Source organism: Epinephelus lanceolatus, chromosome 15 (assembly GCF_041903045.1).
Source record: "Epinephelus lanceolatus isolate andai-2023 chromosome 15, ASM4190304v1, whole genome shotgun sequence".
Taxonomy (NCBI): domain Eukaryota; kingdom Metazoa; phylum Chordata; class Actinopteri; order Perciformes; family Serranidae; genus Epinephelus; species Epinephelus lanceolatus.
Genome location: NC_135748.1, coordinates 17939238 through 17958055, shown reverse-complemented (window position 1 = coordinate 17958055; position 18818 = coordinate 17939238). Strand labels below are relative to the sequence as shown.

The 18818-nt window shown below is 39.5% G+C and overlaps 1 protein-coding gene across 3 annotated transcripts in view; it reads right to left on the bottom strand.

The window, feature by feature from the left end:
* Positions 1 to 18818, bottom strand: part of LOC117266975 (palmitoyltransferase ZDHHC14-like) — a 72768-nt gene that overhangs the window by 19035 nt on the left and 34915 nt on the right. For all 3 annotated transcript variants that reach the window (XM_033642440.2, XM_033642438.2, XM_033642439.2), the window contains exons 4-6: positions 6563 to 6715; positions 1285 to 1422; positions 353 to 401 (exon numbers count right to left, since the gene is read on the bottom strand). In XM_033642440.2, coding sequence (XP_033498331.1) covers positions 353 to 401; positions 1285 to 1422; positions 6563 to 6715 — 340 coding nt within the window. The remainder of the gene's footprint in view (positions 1 to 352; positions 402 to 1284; positions 1423 to 6562; positions 6716 to 18818) is intronic.

Sequence of the window (18818 nt, the reverse complement as noted above, 5' to 3'; positions counted from 1 at the left end):
CACGGCATCTCTGTAGAGGGAGCGGGGGCAAGTTGGAGCCAGCTGGAATCAAAGAGCGACTGAGTCAATCGACAGAGACAGAGTGAGGAGCTGCCTTGCGTGCTGTATTACCCTGATGGAACAGGACTAATCAGACGTACACCAGTTACGCAAGTACTATAACTGATAGGAATGCATTGAAAAGGCATGTTATGCAAATGAATTCTGACCTACAGGATGACCTAAACGGAGCCCTCGCTGGGCAAGTGAGTCTAGTCACTACGGACAGAGGAATATGTAGAGAAAAATCAGACACTTAATAGACACATATTTCACAGTAAATGCCAAAAGGCCAGCTTCAGTGAAAGGATATCTGGCAGGACTATCTTTAAGTGCATTGAGGAATCCGTTCCGATGGGAGTCTGTGAACAGAGAAAGATAAAGTTTCTATTAGACCACTATGCAGTTGCATTCGCCATTACCAGTACCATACACTCTAGCTCATGCAATGGTGCAAATCAGTATTAAACAACACCAATTAAATGTGGGTACTTGTATCAGGTATTGGCTACTACTACACACTCTGGAGCTAGTAACTTGCCGCAGACCCTTTCTTGGTTTAAGTGTCAACAAGATAGACTGAACTGGGCAGAGTGGGCCCACTTAAATTGGGACTCCAATTTAATGTCCATGTGTGAAGAGGACGGAGCCAAAGGAAAGAGCAAAAAAGAAAAAAGCTTAAATGAGGGCCAGTTATAGGTGGCTGTAGGATTCCTCTGTGGCTCCAATCAGTCAGATTGATCATTTACTTTGCCTTTTAATTGCATAAGTACAAAATGGGTTGAGAGAGTGCAAAGGCATGTTTTACAGAACAAATGAAATATTGTGATAGTGTAATTTTAGAGCCTCAAGCACTGGAGGACTGCATCCATCTTTGATTTGAAGCACTGACGGGCCGGTTTTACCACCGCCATACTGTATGCCTACTGTACGCCTCAGCAGTATAATTTCCTAGCATCTAATCTTGGCCAATATTTCTTTCCCAGTGCAACGTAGATCCGCTGACTGTCATTTATGTGCGCGCACACACAAACATACACTAATGGGGAGCCCACAGTCCGCTGCCTGCTCCCAGCTGGAAAGATGGTAACAAGCCAGAATGCTGCAGATTTTCACAACACCCACTTACAACCTGCTGGCTTGAAACACACCAAGAACACAGCCAGGAGGAGTGTGTCGGTGTGCGTGTGTGTGTCTGCACCATGCCTGAGCATGTGTCCTCTTCCCCTCCCGTCTGCTACTTACGTAAAATAATGTGTGTGATGACGAAGGCGAAGATGAAGATGGTGAGGAAGGAGAGCGAGAGGATGAACATGTAGAAGAAACGGTAGTTCCTCCTTCCCACGCAGTTCCCCACCCAGGGACAGTGGTGGTCAAAACGCTCTGCACGGACAGAGAGAGACAGATGGAGGGAGAGTAAGAAAAGTTTGGGGTTTTTTTGGATACAAGGACTCACACCTACAAGTTTTTCCTTTTATCCCACCGCACTGCTGCTACAGTGACATTTCTCCTGTCTGAAGTCTTTGTCATGTATTTGTGCTCTTGTAAAAACCCTAAAGGAAACCGGGTTATGTTCACACAGCTTAAAAATCTGGTTTCTCCAGATGATGTCTGGGTTTTCTCAATTACAGCCATTACATCACATTTAAAGAACTAGGTTACTTCAGTGTATGTAAACACAAACTATAAATCTAGAGCTGTGGGAAATGAAGAAAAGGGGAAGTGTTCCTCTGGGCCTTGGCATGAAAACATACACATTTTTCACATAGTGTAAACTGGCTATTTATATAAACTCGCTAATAAAAGTCACAGGCCGACATGACTGTGTATGGCTGAAATTCTCCCCGTCAGTGTGGGTCTGTGTGAGGTTGAAAGAAGCACTTTGCTGGGTCAACAGATAAAGTGCCTCCAGTAAGACATCAATTTAGGGATATCTGCAGACGTTTGAGGAATTACAAATGAAGACCAAAAAAAGGAAGTTCAGTGAAAGTGTCGTTCAGACTGTCGGGTTCCTTCCACAGAGATCATGCAGACAGGAGCAATAAGAGTCTGAGACTGAACAAAGTATTGTGTTGCACAGAGGAGCCTCTTTTATCTGAATATCTGTGTTGTTTAAGTAAATAAAATGTCTTGTGCAATGTACTCAAAACACAAATATGTATCGGAATGCAGTCCGAAGAGTTTAACTCCTTTATAATTTAAGGTGAAATGATTTCAGAGGAAAATGAGTCAGTAATGTTTTAATCAAAGAAACGGTGCTCCAGCACACTTATCTTCTCACTGATGGCTCCAAGAGTGGAGGGCTTATTGTTAGCGTGGTTATTCAATCAGTCCTGACTCCATAATCCTGTCTCTGAGTGTGGACTGCTAGCTGTGCATGGTGGTAGCTACTTAACTAATTAATCAGAGCCATTATTTGTTTAGTGAAGTGAAATGACCTGCTTTTGTCGTCATTAATCAATGCCTGGTTGAAATGTGTCTGGGAAACACAGCCTCTAGTCAGACAGGATGAAAGGGGACAAGCTCTACTCATCAAATCTGATTATCACAGCCTTTCCACAATGGTTATTAATATTAAGTGACCAACAATGTTAGGAGAGGAGGAATGGGACTTTTGATGTTCCTCTGTATGTGCTTCTACAGTCCTGTTCTCCATGTGTCAATGTAAGGATGTTTTATGAGGATGTGAGAAGAATGAGCCAGAGTTTCCACTAATGACCGAAGCATTCTTGCTGTTTTAAAGTGTCTGTTTAACTTTGAACCATGATCAGGAGGAGGTTAAGGGAGAAACAACTGCAAAGAGATACCAGGGGCCAGATGTATAAACGATGCAATCGCACAAAAAACATGCGTATAAAGGAAGAATATGCGGTGACACCTCACACATTCTTCAGACCAGGTGTACACACAACTTTAGCTGGGACAGCTGGGGGTAATACAAAGCTGAATATGAAATATAAGGCAAGAGATGTCACTTTATAATAAAACATTGTTTTCAGGTTGCCAATTGTGTTATTATTTTCGTAGGCTGCACAGCGCTCTGTAAAATGTCGATCAAAGGTGCATTTATAAACATCAAGTTAAATTATTTATGATTTCTCATTCTTTGTCTTTACATTTAATCCATAATCTCACAGTTCCTTTAATTTGATCCTGAATTATAGTGCACTTTGTACCGTCATTTTCAACATTAAGTGCTATGAATAAAATATTAATCATCCTTCTGACGCTTAATTATCATAATGATTGAGATTTTACCGCAGTGATGGTTTGTAGAAACATGTCATAAATTAACGTGGAAGCGACAAATATCCACAGCCGTGCATGATGCCTTGGTGACACAACGTGATCAGTGGAATGACACTTTCTTTGCTGTTCTTCTCATTGACAGGTCTAATGATTGGTGGAGTGGGCACAGACATCGATATGCAATGCAAACAGTTGTTTAAGGGCGTTTCTACAACTACTTATAGCAAACTGTGGGACTTGGAAATGATTGATATTTATACAACAGAATGAGTTGTACACACAGCTTTATAAATCTTACGAAAGGAATGTCTATGCACATTCCTGTCTTTGTACGTACACACAGTTTTAGTTGTGAATCTACAGACAGTTTTATGCATCTGGCCGCAGGCGTTCCGGCTGATTGCTCATGAACATCATCCCTTCAATGAGGGCTTTAAATTAAAATGAAATGCCTGCAACTCTAACAGGTTCATAATGATCTAATACATTCTTATTTATGTGCCGATATTCTTTTGATGTATTTTATTGTTTGCTTACATAACAAACTCATTTCCCCCAAGAGTGTCATTAAATCTTCATCTAATGTCCTTTAGTTAAGCAAATTAGAGACAGACCCAAAATCCCTCTAAAAGTCAATCACAAAATCCCACACTAACAACAAGCACCAATATTTATGAGCACTACAATTGGAGTTAAACACAAACAGTGAGGCAATTTTAGAGATCTGTACAGTCTGTACTGCGAGGGGAAAAAAGAGGAGGACAGAGGGCAAAGTGAAGTGGTGTGTGTGTGTGTGTGCGTGTGTGATAATTCTGCGCTCTTATAAGCTTCTTATATCACTCCCACGGGGATAACCCTTTTAAAAAGGAAGTGACTCCACCATATTCCTATCCTGCACTTCCACAAGGGAGGCCCTATCCATTCTGGCTGTTAACTTATTTAAGAGCTTGTTAGCCCCCTGGCGTTTACAGCACCAGAGGTAGACACAAAGAGACAGAGAAGTCAAGAGACAAGGGAAGGACTTTTTTTTTTTTCACTGCTGATGTGATCTGCTTCTCCAGTTTAAGCGCAAGTGCCAATCTAATCTGTTACTAATACTGATCATTACAGACTTAATTCACGGGTTATTAAACCAACATAAATAAGGTTCACCTTGCTCTACAGCAGAGCCATTCAGGGGCTACAGTTTAAGAAAGCTAAAGGCCTGGGGGCCAGACACTTCCTTGAGCTATTATTCTCATTATGTATGTAAACCTGACACAAAACTGAAAACTTTTATTTCGCTACAGTGCAATTTACATTTATTATTGACATTTTCACTACCTCTTGTCCTCTCCTCTCCCTGTAGACAGCCTGCACTTTGGTGGAAGTTTCACTGAATTTCTGCCACGTGACTATTGATCTCAGTTGAGTTATTAATGGCTTCCCAGAATTTAATGTTTTTTACAGGATTTGGTCAGTGCAAATGGTTTTATTTTAGGCGATACTTAAAAAGATACATGTCGAATAAAGTGATTCTGATGAAATATCACTTTTCTACATTTGGTATCCTTGACAGAAGCATTTGTCACACATGATGCATTCCAGGGCCGTTGGAAATCGGAAAATCTGATGATAATTTCTGTGTTTACAGTTTCTGGCTATGATAAATGGTGTAATTTTGGCATTTTTTTTAAAGAAAACATTCCTTTCAGACCTCCTTCCTTTCAAAATTCCTTTCAAGAGACAATTAGGCCAAGTGCACAGGAGTGCTGCACTGGTTTGAAGCATTTATTATGGCAAAGTATGTGTTATTTGCATGATTTATTTGTAAACTGAACCGACTGACTGGCCGGTCTGGCTTGATCGCCGGGCCGGATTTGGCCCGCATGCTGTCTACAGTGTTTGAAAAAGACCAGAAAGCTCATCATGTACATGAATGATGGTCCTTTTCTCTTGCATATAACCTAATTCTCTATATCCTGATTCATACAGTTTATCTTCGAAGCTTCATAACCAACCCTGGACTGACTGACTTCAGATTTAACTTTGGGGATATGGAGCCTTGTTGGGTGGGGAGCTGGAACTGGAGCTTTGAGTGCAGAGGGGAAAGTAGATCTCATGAAAGAGACACCATTAAGAGCTGACGTTCATCACTAGAGCCCATAAACAGTCCAACTATGTGTCTATATCTCATTCTTCATTTCCCTCCCCATCTGTGGCTCACAGCTATGATCCAAACATATTTCTTAAACCTTATATTTGGATTTAGATTTAGAAGATCACACTGCTCTGCGTCCATGTTTGTTTTGTTTTCTTGGTTAGGATATCTACTTTAAATGACATTTTAATCAGAAAGTGAGCATTGCCAGTTTCGTTTTGGAATCCAGCTAAAATGCACACATAATCCGCCTTTGTGGACATAGCCTGTTTGTGAAAATGACTGCCCTCCCATCTTTTTTGTTCAGCTGCCAGTCTGTCTTCCTTCCTGCCAGCGTACATCTGCTGCATCTGATTACCACCTCCTCATCTTTTTTTCTTTCCTGTGTTTACTACTTCCTCATCTTTGTCTCCCAGGTTTTTTGTCAGCCCCACTTCTGACAAGGAAACAGACATTGAAAGACAGGAGTTGTTTCTGATGAGTGAGCGGCACAAAAAACCTTGATGAGGAAGATACAGACGCACAGGTCCCTGTATCTCTCTCTCTATCTTATGGTAATTGCCTAGCTGTGGTCTTTGCTTTGTCTCCAGAGACGGAGCATGAGGTTGTGAAGAGCAGCAAAACTATTATGCTGCTGTTTTCTTTCTGTTGTTCTCGTTGTAACTTTTCCTTCCCTCTCCTCTGTGTGGAAATGGATGCCTCTGAGCATATGTACTGAATATTCCCCGTAGATATGCATCATCAACTAAACATTTATCTTGGCTCGTTTTCTCACCTACAGATGCAACTTTTGCTAAATCAGGTTAAACATGAATTTGTGTGTTTATATGTGTGGATGGGGGGGGTGGAGAGGCTCTGAAGAGAAATAAGTTTACAAATGTGATTTTCTCAGATAGGCCTACAGTTAATCTGTGTATCTACATTCACCTTTTGTTTAAATACATATAAACAGGTATGAAGTGGTTCAATTCAAACAAATCACAGACTAGACTGAGGACTGAGTTTGGTGATGGTCTTGGCTGTTTGTGCTAATTAGACTAATTCTCAAACTGAATGTGATAAAGACTTAAGTACTAACAGAAAATATCAGCCAAACATACAAACTCACTGCCAGGGAATATCATTTTCACTCACCCACGCAGTTGTCACAGAGGCTGCAGTGGGAGGCACGTGGTGGTCTGAAAATCTTGCAGGTGAAGCAGTACTTCAGTTTGACTGTCTGGCCATTAATGACCACCTCCTTGGTCCTGGGAGGAGGCCTGTAGCCTGTGCTGCCATTAGCCACATCTTGGGAAGATCAAAGAGAGAGAAAAACAAGAGAGAAACGTAAGAATCAAAGTGAGAAGACTGTTAATACTACTGCATGGTGTTTTCTCTAGGTTTCACTCAGGCCCTAATGGGCTCCCATACACAGTACTACAGTGTGGTGTGGCATTGATGAAGCGGGTGTGTTGTGATTATTCCAGTGGCAAAAAATACTATCAGTTTAATTGGCAAACCTCTGGACAGGATGTGCAGACTGGAAGTAAAATGCAATGCAATAAAAAAGCAGGAGGATTGGCTACAGTGTGAAATCAAACATGTCCACCACAAGAGGAAAATACAGCAGTCTCGTGATTCACTAGAACAGAGAGTAAGTTACAATTAATGTAATATAGAAAGGATTAAGTTTGATAAACTCACTGGTATAAATTCAATATTGAATTGCAGTACTGAATTGCACTGAGTTACTAAAGCTACAGTTGGTAACTTCTATGAAAATAACTGTCATATTTGCTGAAACTGTCACTATATTATGAAAGAGGCACACGAGACAGACAGTCTGTATAAAATACCATGTCCCTCCTCCCCTCCTGTCACCTCTAATGACATTTGCTAGGATCAGACCACACAGCGGTCAGCAAGAACCAAACAGATTTGAGGAGTCTCTAATGCAGCTGTCAATCTTGTCAATTGCTCTGTGAACTGCTGTCAAATTGTCAAACTGGGAAGCGCTGATTAAATATGACTTAAGATTCTGTGTTTTAAGAAACATATTTTCATACATATTTACAATGTATTTGTTCTTTGTATCTGTAAAATTAGGAAGTTGGTCAGGCATGTGGGCAGTGCTTGGTACTCAACAACATGACGCTCGGGTCACAAACTTTCTAGAAATGCTTCAAGGCAACAGACTAAGCAGAGGAGGGTTTTTTTCACAAATGATCTGCCTCATTTGGTGCTATGTAAACATAGCATTGAGCAATGAGGGTTTTTTTTCTAAAAGTTTCCATCCCCAGCTCCTCCAGTCTTCATGTCGAAGTATTCTTGAGCAAGATACTGAACCCCAAATTGCTCTTGATGGCTGTTCCATCGGTGTGTGAGTGTGTGAAAAACTGAGTAGCAGGTGGCACATTGTATGGTGGCCTCGGCCACCAGTGTATGAATGTGTGTGAATGGATGAATGTGACATGTAGTGTAAAAAGCGCTTTGAGTGGTCAGAGGACTAGAAAGGCGCTATATATATATATAAATGTGTGTGTGTGTGTGTGTGTGTGTGTGTGTACATATATATATATATATATATATATATATATATATATATATATATATATATATATATATATATATATATATAAAAATAAGCGCAGGTCCATTTACCATTTTCTACATTCAAAATACACTTTATTTTTCTCACACTGTCTGCCTGAATATACCTGTATTCATGCTTTGTCTGACACACTCCATTTTAGCACCTGTCTCTTTGGGAAGGGAATGACTGTAATGGAGTACAGCAACACTTTCTCTCGTAAAAAAAAAAAAAAAAAACACCAATAAAAGCTTGAAAACCAAAATCTTCACAACTGGACATGTCCCAGCAGGATTCTGTTCCGAAATCAGGAAGAAATTAACATCGGCAACCAAGATTACATTTCCGTAACATTAGCATGTAGCTACATGTAGCAGTGTATATAGGCTAATGTTAACAGTTGCAGTGATGTGATGTGCATGGTGCAGACGACCATTTAAAGACATCCGTTATGAGCTACCATTAGTTTGTCTTGTAAAAAAAGGGAAACTTATTTGAAACTTTGGCCTCCAACACTGTAACATTATATATATGTGACAGAAAATAAGGAAAAGTGTAACAGGTGCCCTTTAAGTGTACCAACACTCTGTTTCCATCAGACTTCTACCTTACATACAGCATGGATTATGCAGCCCTTACAACAGAGAGCAGCACACTATATGAAGGCTAGAGCTTACCAATGCTAGCAAAATTCACATTTGTAATGCAGTCTTCCCAGAATAAATGTTACGCTGCCTTACAAACCTAAAACATAACCTCAAAAGAATTTCAAACCTGGAAGATTTTTTAGCATAATGAAATGTATTTTGTAGATAGGACATGTCTTTATTTGTACGATGAGCCGATAGAATCCATTAGATTTTACGGTCTTTTAATGTGTACAGGTTGTCTGGTTTAAATGGTCTTAAGACTGAGACTATGGTGAAGTCAAATTTTTACTGATCTGCTATAACCTTTAGCTGTGATAAAGGTACATGTCAGGATATCGGTAGCTTAAAAGGCTGAACATTGACAACCCACACAGCTCATTATATTTAATTAGCCCCACCATTTTAGCTCTTTTGTATGAGCTTTACAGATCTGGTGTCAAACTTGCCAACCAGAACCAACCTTTTGTGCTACTCAACACCAGAAACTAGCGGTCCTGTCTTTTCTGAATAACACAAAGTCAGCTGTTACAGTGACTAAACTTGTAACCTACTTCAGATAATATGAACAAGTCTGGAACTCAACATGCACTTAACACCACTATCCTCAGACTATAATACAAAAAAGAAAATGGTGGCAAACTGCTCTGAATGGCTTTTGGTGGAGTAAGACAGCAGTGATGACAGGCTAAACGGTAGGGATGAGAGCAATGATAGTGATTTTCAAGCCATAAAAGGTAGAGCCTGTATCCTATTATTGCTCAGCTTGCTTTGAGCGCTCTCACGCACCCTGAGAGTAGGAGATAGTGTGTGTAGGAAGATCATTACACAGAAACCTGTAGCACACAGAGTGGTATATGTGTGTTAGTGGGGAGGGGGGAGGGGAGTTGTATAGGGACTGAAAGGCTTGTGTGGGTGTTTGACATTTCCAAAGGAGAGCAGAGGAAATGCAGCCAGTGAGTTCTGTTGTATTGGATTCGTCTCTATTGTGATCAATGCCTACAGAGCGCTCTCCACTCTCCTCCATACTCCCTCTGTTCCTCTGCCCTCTCAGCAGACTCCACTGAGGGATACCACAGACGAGGGGAGTGTGTGAACAATTCAGAGCACAACTCAGCTACCACAGTGTTAAACCACCAGAAGTTGTCCCATTGTTTAGATATTCAAAGTGAAGTAAAAATTTCTGGTAATATTAGTTCCGGTGTGGTGAAAAAAAAAGACACGGAATGCCATTTAAATCAATAGTAAATAAATGATATGCCTGACAATAATGGAACAGCAGCATCATAAAATCAGCAAACTTTGTATTTTTGATGAATTTACAGTTTATCAGATGACAAATTAGACAAGAATTAGCTAGCTAGTGTTGGCGAGTTGCGCTAGCTGGCTAATCCTTGTACTGTTGCGTTGGTGTGAATCTGTTAACCATGTCCCATTTAAATATCGGAAAATGAAATTTAAAAAAGCTGTGAATTAAGTGTGGCATTATATAATGAAAATGTGGAATTGTGAAAATTAAAGTCCCCTGAAATTAATAAAAGCAGCCCTTGTAAAAACATCCTTAAAACTCCTTAAAATACTCTTTGAAGAGTATTCTGAGATCTCTGAGATAATGCTGGTAAAGATACATAAGGATGCATTTATGTGATATCACAAAGACTACGTAATTAGAAGCAGCTGCGTGGGAAAACATGTTTTTGTCAGCCTCCTAATTATAATTCTGATTTGAGGATATTAGAAGATATTTCCCTCTAAACAAATTCAACTACAGGAAGTGACAAAACTGTTAAAAAGCAACTACCATTGCCTGTTACATTTTTATTAAATCCAACATTAACACAAGTATGTGTTTATGTATGTGGTTTTACTTAATGAACAATTATCATTTTAAAAGTAAGCATCTTGGAATAATGCGTCAGAGTTCCCAAGTTGGAATAATGGGTTTTCCATTTTTGACATGGCATGAATGCAGCATAGGGCAATACTATCAGTTCAATAAAGGGCAGATATTTGGCATCAATCATATAACCTCAGAGACTAGCCAAGCAAAAGCCCTCATGTCCCAATCAAACAACTGCAACCTCGACTTATTGTCTGCAAAATTATTTTAATTATCAGTGCAGGAGAATGATTGTATTAGTGTAAAATAAAATACTTTTTTTTGAAAGCAATAACCGCAACACTACAATGTAATCCAATACACTCAACACTGCAGTGATACGTTTGCAAAGTGTGTTGCATTCATTTCTTGATCACCTCCAGGGGGATAAAAATATCAATAGTACAATGTATAATTAAAATATGCATGTAATGTTGTTAATTCCCAGATGGACAAAACATTACAAGGGCACAACAGACACAAACTCTAGTCTGAACGGTTATTGCAGACCTGAATCAACATATTTTCATGTTAACAATACTTTGACATTATTAACTTTCAAAAGGTCACTGCAGGGCTATTATCGTATTTCATTATATTGTGCAGATGTTCTAAGTCCATTTAGCACCACGCAGCTGCAGCACGTTTGAGACTACACAAATTTAGGTTGCGGAGTGGACAAGGATCATGGAGTAGATCTCATCTCATATCAGGATTGTTAACCCTGTCCACACACTAATATTGTGGCCGTTATTTGGTGTTCACAGACATTAAAGCTAATGCATACATAAATTAAGTAGCAGGGTTTTTTTTATAACTAGTATACAGAGTGCTCTTCTGCAGCCTCTACCTGTCTGCTGCAAAAACAACTATCCACTGACGGCACGGCCAGACTCTAAATACCTGTATTTCTGCACACCCATTCTTTAAATCAACTGTGGTCACACCTTAAGTACACTTCGACCGGCCCATCAACATTCACAACACTCGTTCACAGATGCCTGCAGTAAAGTAGTGGGTGAGTGGGGAGCGTCAAAGTAGCTTTTCTGCTGAACAAAGCCATTTGTACACTGCCATCCAAAGCTTAGCCTTACATCAGTGTCTAGTGGGAGATCCCTCAGAGAGATAGGCCAGGCCTAAGAGCTTGAGGCAAGAAAATAAGGCCAGGTAGACTAGGAAGTGATGTAACGGAACACACAAACACTAGTGCCCAATCACACCCTCATACATAAAAGTAAGTGAGGATTCAATGTCAGCCAAATTGTGCTAGGCGTTGCCTGTTGAGGTATAAAGGGAAACTAATTGCTATCCTGCTGCGTATGTGGAGGAGAGAAAGCTGAGGCCTTCACCTTCACAGATGGATAAGTGTACCAGAATACAATGATGATGACTAATATACAGAAGGTTTGACCTCAACCTGTCTGCCAAGATGCAGGACTGAACCCAGAGAGGCACGAGGAAATTCTGTTCAGTCAAGCAGGGTTTTCAAGGTCTTGCACATAACAGCTGACAAGACAGAAAAACGGCTTCGAACACACTTGAAAAAGAGTGAATGTTAATCAGAAAATAAAGGATCTTACACTCATTTCAAATGACATACAGGATTTTCCCAATTAAGAACATTAAAAAGAGAGACTAGCACTTTCTCAACATACAAAGACTGTTCAGTTCTGTGTGTGTGACAGCCCACAGATATAGCAGCCTGGAGTATGTGATGGGGCTGATAAAGAGTGTGTTTTACAAACCCTCTAAACGGAACATATGCCCATGTGATGTGTCTTGAAAAACCACAGTGGAAAGTTAAAGTTCACTTGTTCTGTGATTTGTCAGATTTCTACCGATGAGTGAAGCTCATTCTGCAGTCTACATTGCAAGTACAAAAGGTGTTGAGTTAGAAAAATACATTTTTTTATGCATATATAATTTAAAAAAAAGTTTTTTCATAATCCAGGACCAAATACGGTTATAACTAAACTATAACTAAATCTATTTTTATTTGAATGCAAATGATTTTTAAAGGAAAGGAAACTTAACCTTTTTTAAATATGTTTTTTTTCCAGCTTCAGTTTTTCTCATAAATGGTAAACGCATACAATGACACTGAGCAGACAAGTCAGAAGTCTAGAAGAGTAGAACAAGGTTCCCACGCACTTTTACCAATGAAATTTAAAAACTTTTCCATGATAAGTTATCTCATTTCCACAAATGTATTTAAGAAGTTTAAAATGGGTAGACCTGTATAGCAATGCAGTTATACATTATGTAACTTGCACTTGAGGCGCTACAGGCACTTGTAGATAAACAAACTTTTAGTGCTTGCTAACTTAATTAGCTCGTTAGACATTCCTGCCGCCAACTAGCTGTATATGCCAATAGACCAGACTTGCACATACAGGTGCTTAAAAAAAAAAACAATCCTTTTTGGCTGGATTTTTTGTGACCTCGTCTGAACCTGAGTGTTCCCGATACCTTAATAAACGAAGGTTGATCACTGTCATGTCCTGTCAGTCTTCCCCCCATCCAAATGGATCTATGACCCGACACAGTGGCCTGGTGATTCAATCAAATATGTATATATGATTAAATCACCAGGTATTGTTGGGGTAAGTGTCTGTAAATAATCAACTTGTAAATAGTCAAATGTTTGATCTAGGCTGAGATTAAGTTGGAGACGACAGTCTGCAGCAACCTCCCACTCAAGCTATTAGCTATATATCAATAGCAACTGTCACCAGCATCATCTAGCGATTTACTGCACTGACACTGAATATGCACGCATCCTATGTGTCTCAAATCTCAGTGTGAAAGGCTTGGTTAGCCTTCTGCACAACAGCTTTTAAGCATTTCCCTGTTTCTCTCCTGATGTGACAGTGCATTTTGTCTCCTCAAAAGGGAGTGTGGCCTTGGCGATGGCGCAATGCCGGTCTGATCTATGTGTATCACGTGATATTAGTGACCTTCCAATGGTCACGCAGCTCAGCACTAGATTTTAAATTGGTAATACAAAAAAAAAAAAACACATTTTGCATAACGTTTGACATGTATTGGGATTTTTACACGTTTACACAATAGCTAAAACAATGTATATTCAAAACTTTTCCATCACATTCTGTTAATTCCAAACCAATTCCAGGCCTGGAAAACCATGTTTCTGACTTCATAGCTTTTCCAGGAAACTCCTGGCCATAGGAACTCTAGTAGAACATTCCCTCCAGAGCACAAAAGCTCCACCAATCGCTTTCTCAACAACAGATTTTCCCGTTTACACACGGCTTCAAAGCTTTTATTCACTGTTGGAAATGACAGGTTTATGGCCTCAACATGCTGAGTGTTCTTTTCTTCTTAAAAATGACTCACCACGACTATTTTATTCTTTGAATGGATTAAAGCAAATGCTGTTATTCCTGGGATGACTTGAGTTGTGGTAATGCTGGATCAGCTTTTATTTCCAATCCATCTCACATCCAAATTTATATACAGTCAATGCTACTCCAGCAAACACCTATAGGCTCCATTTCTTTTTACCTGTGCTATCAATCTCCCTCTGGTCTTACACAGTGTGGTTCTGAACATTTAAAAACAACAGTAATAGTCACTGTATTAGAGACTTCAAATAGGAAAACCTTTATACCACTCCAGTTATTATTGACATGAGTCCAATTTTTCAAAACAACGACAAAGTAAGGATTAGCGATGGATAAATCAAGGCTAATCACAGGTTTACTAACTAAATAAGCAGCTTTTGTGGTGAGTATTTAGTCTGTAACTGTAGAGCTTAACACTAGATTGCCTGTTGTTCCACTGCAGGTTATATCTCCTCACTAACACACTATAGTATGTAGATAATCATCAAAGAGGCTTTTAAACAACAGGTTAAAAACAGCAGAGAGAAGGTGTGAGACGAGCAGAGAAGTGCAGCAGTTGTAAGAAAGCCATCGACTTGCAAAGATGCCTTTTATAGATGATCAGTTGGTAGCGTCTAACTAACAATGGCAGTAGGTATTATGTGTGCACTGTATGGCTGGCACAAGACTTTCACTACACAATTATCTTGGCAAAGAGCTCACAATAACAATATTATTGCAATAGCTATAAAAAGAATGAAAGAAAAATAACGCTATCAGTCAAACTCAACTTTAACCTTGTTTACAGTGTGTTTTGTCTCTTTTATGCACATGAATTATACTCAAATTACATGTGTAGGAGAGAGAGTCTGTAACAATATCTGTACGAAACCATACAAATAGAGAAATTACACTTAATGTATAGTGAGAAGGTGGGCAGATGGTGTTGGAGGAGGGAGACAACGCAAGAATGGAAAGAAACGGAAATGATTTAAGAAGTGCTGGACTTTTTCAACAGTATTATTATGCATGTATTATCAACATGATGTCAATATTTCATTTATCACTTACCTGTACCATCAATACCGGTACAGCGCAACACCCCTAGTGCACTGTCCTACTGTCAAACAACTGGCAGAGAACTATGCAAGATTAGAATATTCAATGGAGCTAAATACAAGCATTGGACAAGTCTGTCTGCCATTGTTTCATTCACATGCATGGTAAATCAAATCTTTTCCAAAAATGAATGCACCAGGCTGAACTGTCTTGTTGATTTAACAAGTGAAAAGCATCATTTCATTTGAGGAAGTTGTTCTGGAGTTGAGTAACTTTCAACTACTGCAGCTTATGTGGATTTAGCTTGGCAAAACACTTTGACTTCAGAAATTCACAGCAGAGAAATTTCCTGTCTGACCTTGCTCTGACACAAGCCAAGAGAAGTAACACCTGTCACACAGTTAAGACAGCAGAGTGAATCATTTTCAAGTTAAAGCTACTCAGAAACTACTTGTGGAACTGAGTGGCAACTGAAGGTCCAGACCTGAAACAATACTGCTGAGGATTTCAAATGCATATGGATATTTAAATAGATGTGCCAGAGCTTCTTCAGAGGGATATGGGACTTTTGGTTTGTTGCTGTGCCACCTGTTTTTCATTTGGTTTGCTGCTTAGCATAATCTTTGATGTGGCCACAACATAAAACAGCAGCATTAGAATAGTCCGACAATGCGTGCAAAATACTCTGCTGTTTCCAATGTTCTTAGAGTCTGATGTGCTGCTCCACTGTTACTGTTGAATAGCCTACAGTTATTGACAGTTACAGATACTAAATGAAATGAAAATCCCCAGCATCTCTGAACTATAGTCTATTCCACAATGAGGCAATCTCGGGCTAACTGTCTTCTGCTTCAGATTTTGTCACTCTGAGTTGAACTGAAAAGGCCTTGGCTAAGACTATGAAGAATCAGTTCAATAGTCTGGATACAGAGACATGTGACATCTGTCTGAGTGAAGGGTGACAAGTGAGGGCATAGTCAGGTAATGGACGAGGCCAGAGTCAGCAGAGTGCAGAGAAGTACAACACAGGTGCTGCTGCAAAGACACTTTATGGACACCACAGCTGTCTGCTGTTTTGCACATACAATCACTTGCACTAGATGTGCTCCCTTTATCCACTGCTCATTTTTTGCTCATTTTCATTCACTGCTGCTCATTATTATCCACTTCCTATTATTTTCATTATTATTATTGTTATTGTTATTTATCACCGTCTCTTGTATTTTTGTACTTATTTGCATGCCTAGTTATTTAAGTTTTTTAAGTTTAATTTTGAAATCTTTAATCTGACTCTTTCTCCTTGACTGCTGTAACACTGGAATTTCTCAATTATGGGATCAATAAAGGTGTATCTTATCTTATCTTAAAGACACAGAGACGGGTAACAGAAAATGATCACAGAAGGTATTAATGGTCATGTGGTAGTGTCTTCTTTATTGTGACCTAATATGATCCTTGTGCAACAGCGTACACTGCTCACTTTCCTGCATACACAGTACAATTTATGCTATTGAAGTGCATTAGGATAAAAGGTGCGTGCATGTGTGAAACAGAGAGGGAGAAAGATAGCTTAATGGCATAATGGATGGGGCAAGAGAGAGTGAATGATCAGCATATGGGGTCAATCCAGGCCAGGGTAATTACTCCACAACAACTTTGTTTTTCATTGTCTCCGATAAAACAGCTCTACAGAGGCAGCTCTATTTCTGTACGCTCCCCGTCCTCTATGCCTGTCCCCTGCAGCTCCATCATCCACATCATTTCTTTATCTGTCTTTTTCATGTCATGCCACTGTAAGCCTGGGGTCTAGCCAGGAATGAAGGAAGACTAAGAAGAAAGGATAGAGGAGAAAGTTATTCTGCCTAAGGCATGTTAAAGAGCAGAAAATTTACCTTTAAAGCACACAAAAAAATTAGTGAAGTGTTTAAAAGTAATTCAGCCCTTCATTACACTATCTGTGAAATACTGCACAAATTTAATCATACAAATTTATTAAACAACCTATTAATACAATATTTTTTCTTTCCCTCTTGGTCTTTTATATTTCTGAGAAAACATTACCAAATTTCTCCTTCAAATAACTGCATTTATTCAAGTTTTTCAGCAAAAACTAATTTTACAAGACTGCAGTTAAACTCATAATAATAGCGTTATAATTAAACTTTGAGTTTGAACGCCTCATAATCTCAATGCAACCTCCTTTAGCTGTTAGTTCTAGTCACCGGCTGCTAACAGTTAACATTAACTAGCTGTCATTCTGCCAATTTCAACAAAAAATGTATTCACAATGTAGCATTATGGGTAAAAAATAGGGTTTTTTATTTGTTTTTCTTAGTACATATATATATATATATTAAAAAAAAGGACAATATGTATTAATAAACAATTACTTGTAAATAGATGAGATTATAGCCAGGCGGCTAATTTCCATCTCCAGTCCCATGGCAGGTTGATGTTAAACACAGAGAAGGCAACAATGCCAATGGGTGTGCCCCATGACGCGTCAATGGTGACTTTACTACGTCCTTTCGTCTTGACTTCATTCTGGCAGAAGATCTCTGTTCATCCCAAACATGTCTTCTGTTGTCCTCAGGACAACGGGACAACATTAGTCTCGAGCACTGTTTTTTAGCCTGCACAGAATTGATGACACAACACAACACAACAGAAAAACATCAGCAACTGCCATCAGTCAATGTCATCTTATTTGCCGATAAGCCGATGGCAGTCAACAACCTACATATCAACCTATACTGATGTTCAGCTGATGAATCAGTGCATCTCTGTGTAAAATGACTCTTCACAGCACACATGCTCAAAATGACATAAATGGTAGATTGCAGGAGAAGCTTTTAGTTGTAGGCAGTGTGGATGAACTTGTGACTTGTGAGGAAATCAAAAGGTACAGTTTTAAACTGATGAACACAAGCAACACCCGACACTTGTGCCTCTTAATTGCACATAAGGAATTAAAAGCATGGTAAAGTACAGTGAGACAATGCAGGGTTCAGTATCTGCTACATGTGTTCATCATACTGCTTGTTTTAATTTAGTCGTCTACTCCTCATCCTCTTTACCAAGCAGCTTCTTCCTGTCTGTGTCATGTTGAACTCTTTCTTCCTCGCTGACATGCCCCCTTTGTCAGTCATAATAAAAGAGGCTAGGCCAAGGTCCATGTACAAGAAATTCACAAATGTAGAAGTTGAGATGTCAAGTGGCTTAGTAATAGAGCCTCTTTCCACTGGCTGCACACCTATTACTTATTATTCAGCCAATAACAATGAAGTCAAACATGAATGTGACCCGGGGCGGCTGGCTACACTGTGAGGGGAGAGGAGGGAGGGAGAGAGTCACCGTAGCGATTTAAGTACCAGTATGAATTATGATTGGACTGTCACTCAAAGCAAGGTATTAATTCTTTTTTTATTGCAAGAGGACGAACATCTCAGCACTACGTCAAACAGACACACAGTATATTGTCGTGGCAAGGGCAAAAAGGGGCTTTAACATGAGTTAAAGAGACTGTGCTTCTGAAATACCCCTTCACCGTGAGAGACCACATCTTACAGTCACTGGTGCATTCTGGCTGATATATTTCACTTTTTTAATTTCTAGAGTTGGAGGCCAACAGGAGGTCAGAATCAATACAGCCCTGTGGACCGCACTATATGATGATAAATTCAAATTGGTGCCAGCTTTTTGATGTTTAGTGGCATGTAACAATGCAATGGTCAGCATTTAAGAGACACAAATGCCAAGATGGAAATAAGTAGCCACCTCTTTGATGTTCAAGACACAGCTCATGATGAAAAAAGCCTCCGTTAACTCATGATGCAGTCTCACATTTGCCTCCAGCCAAAGCAAAGCCAGCGCTACAAGCAGACCTACAAGG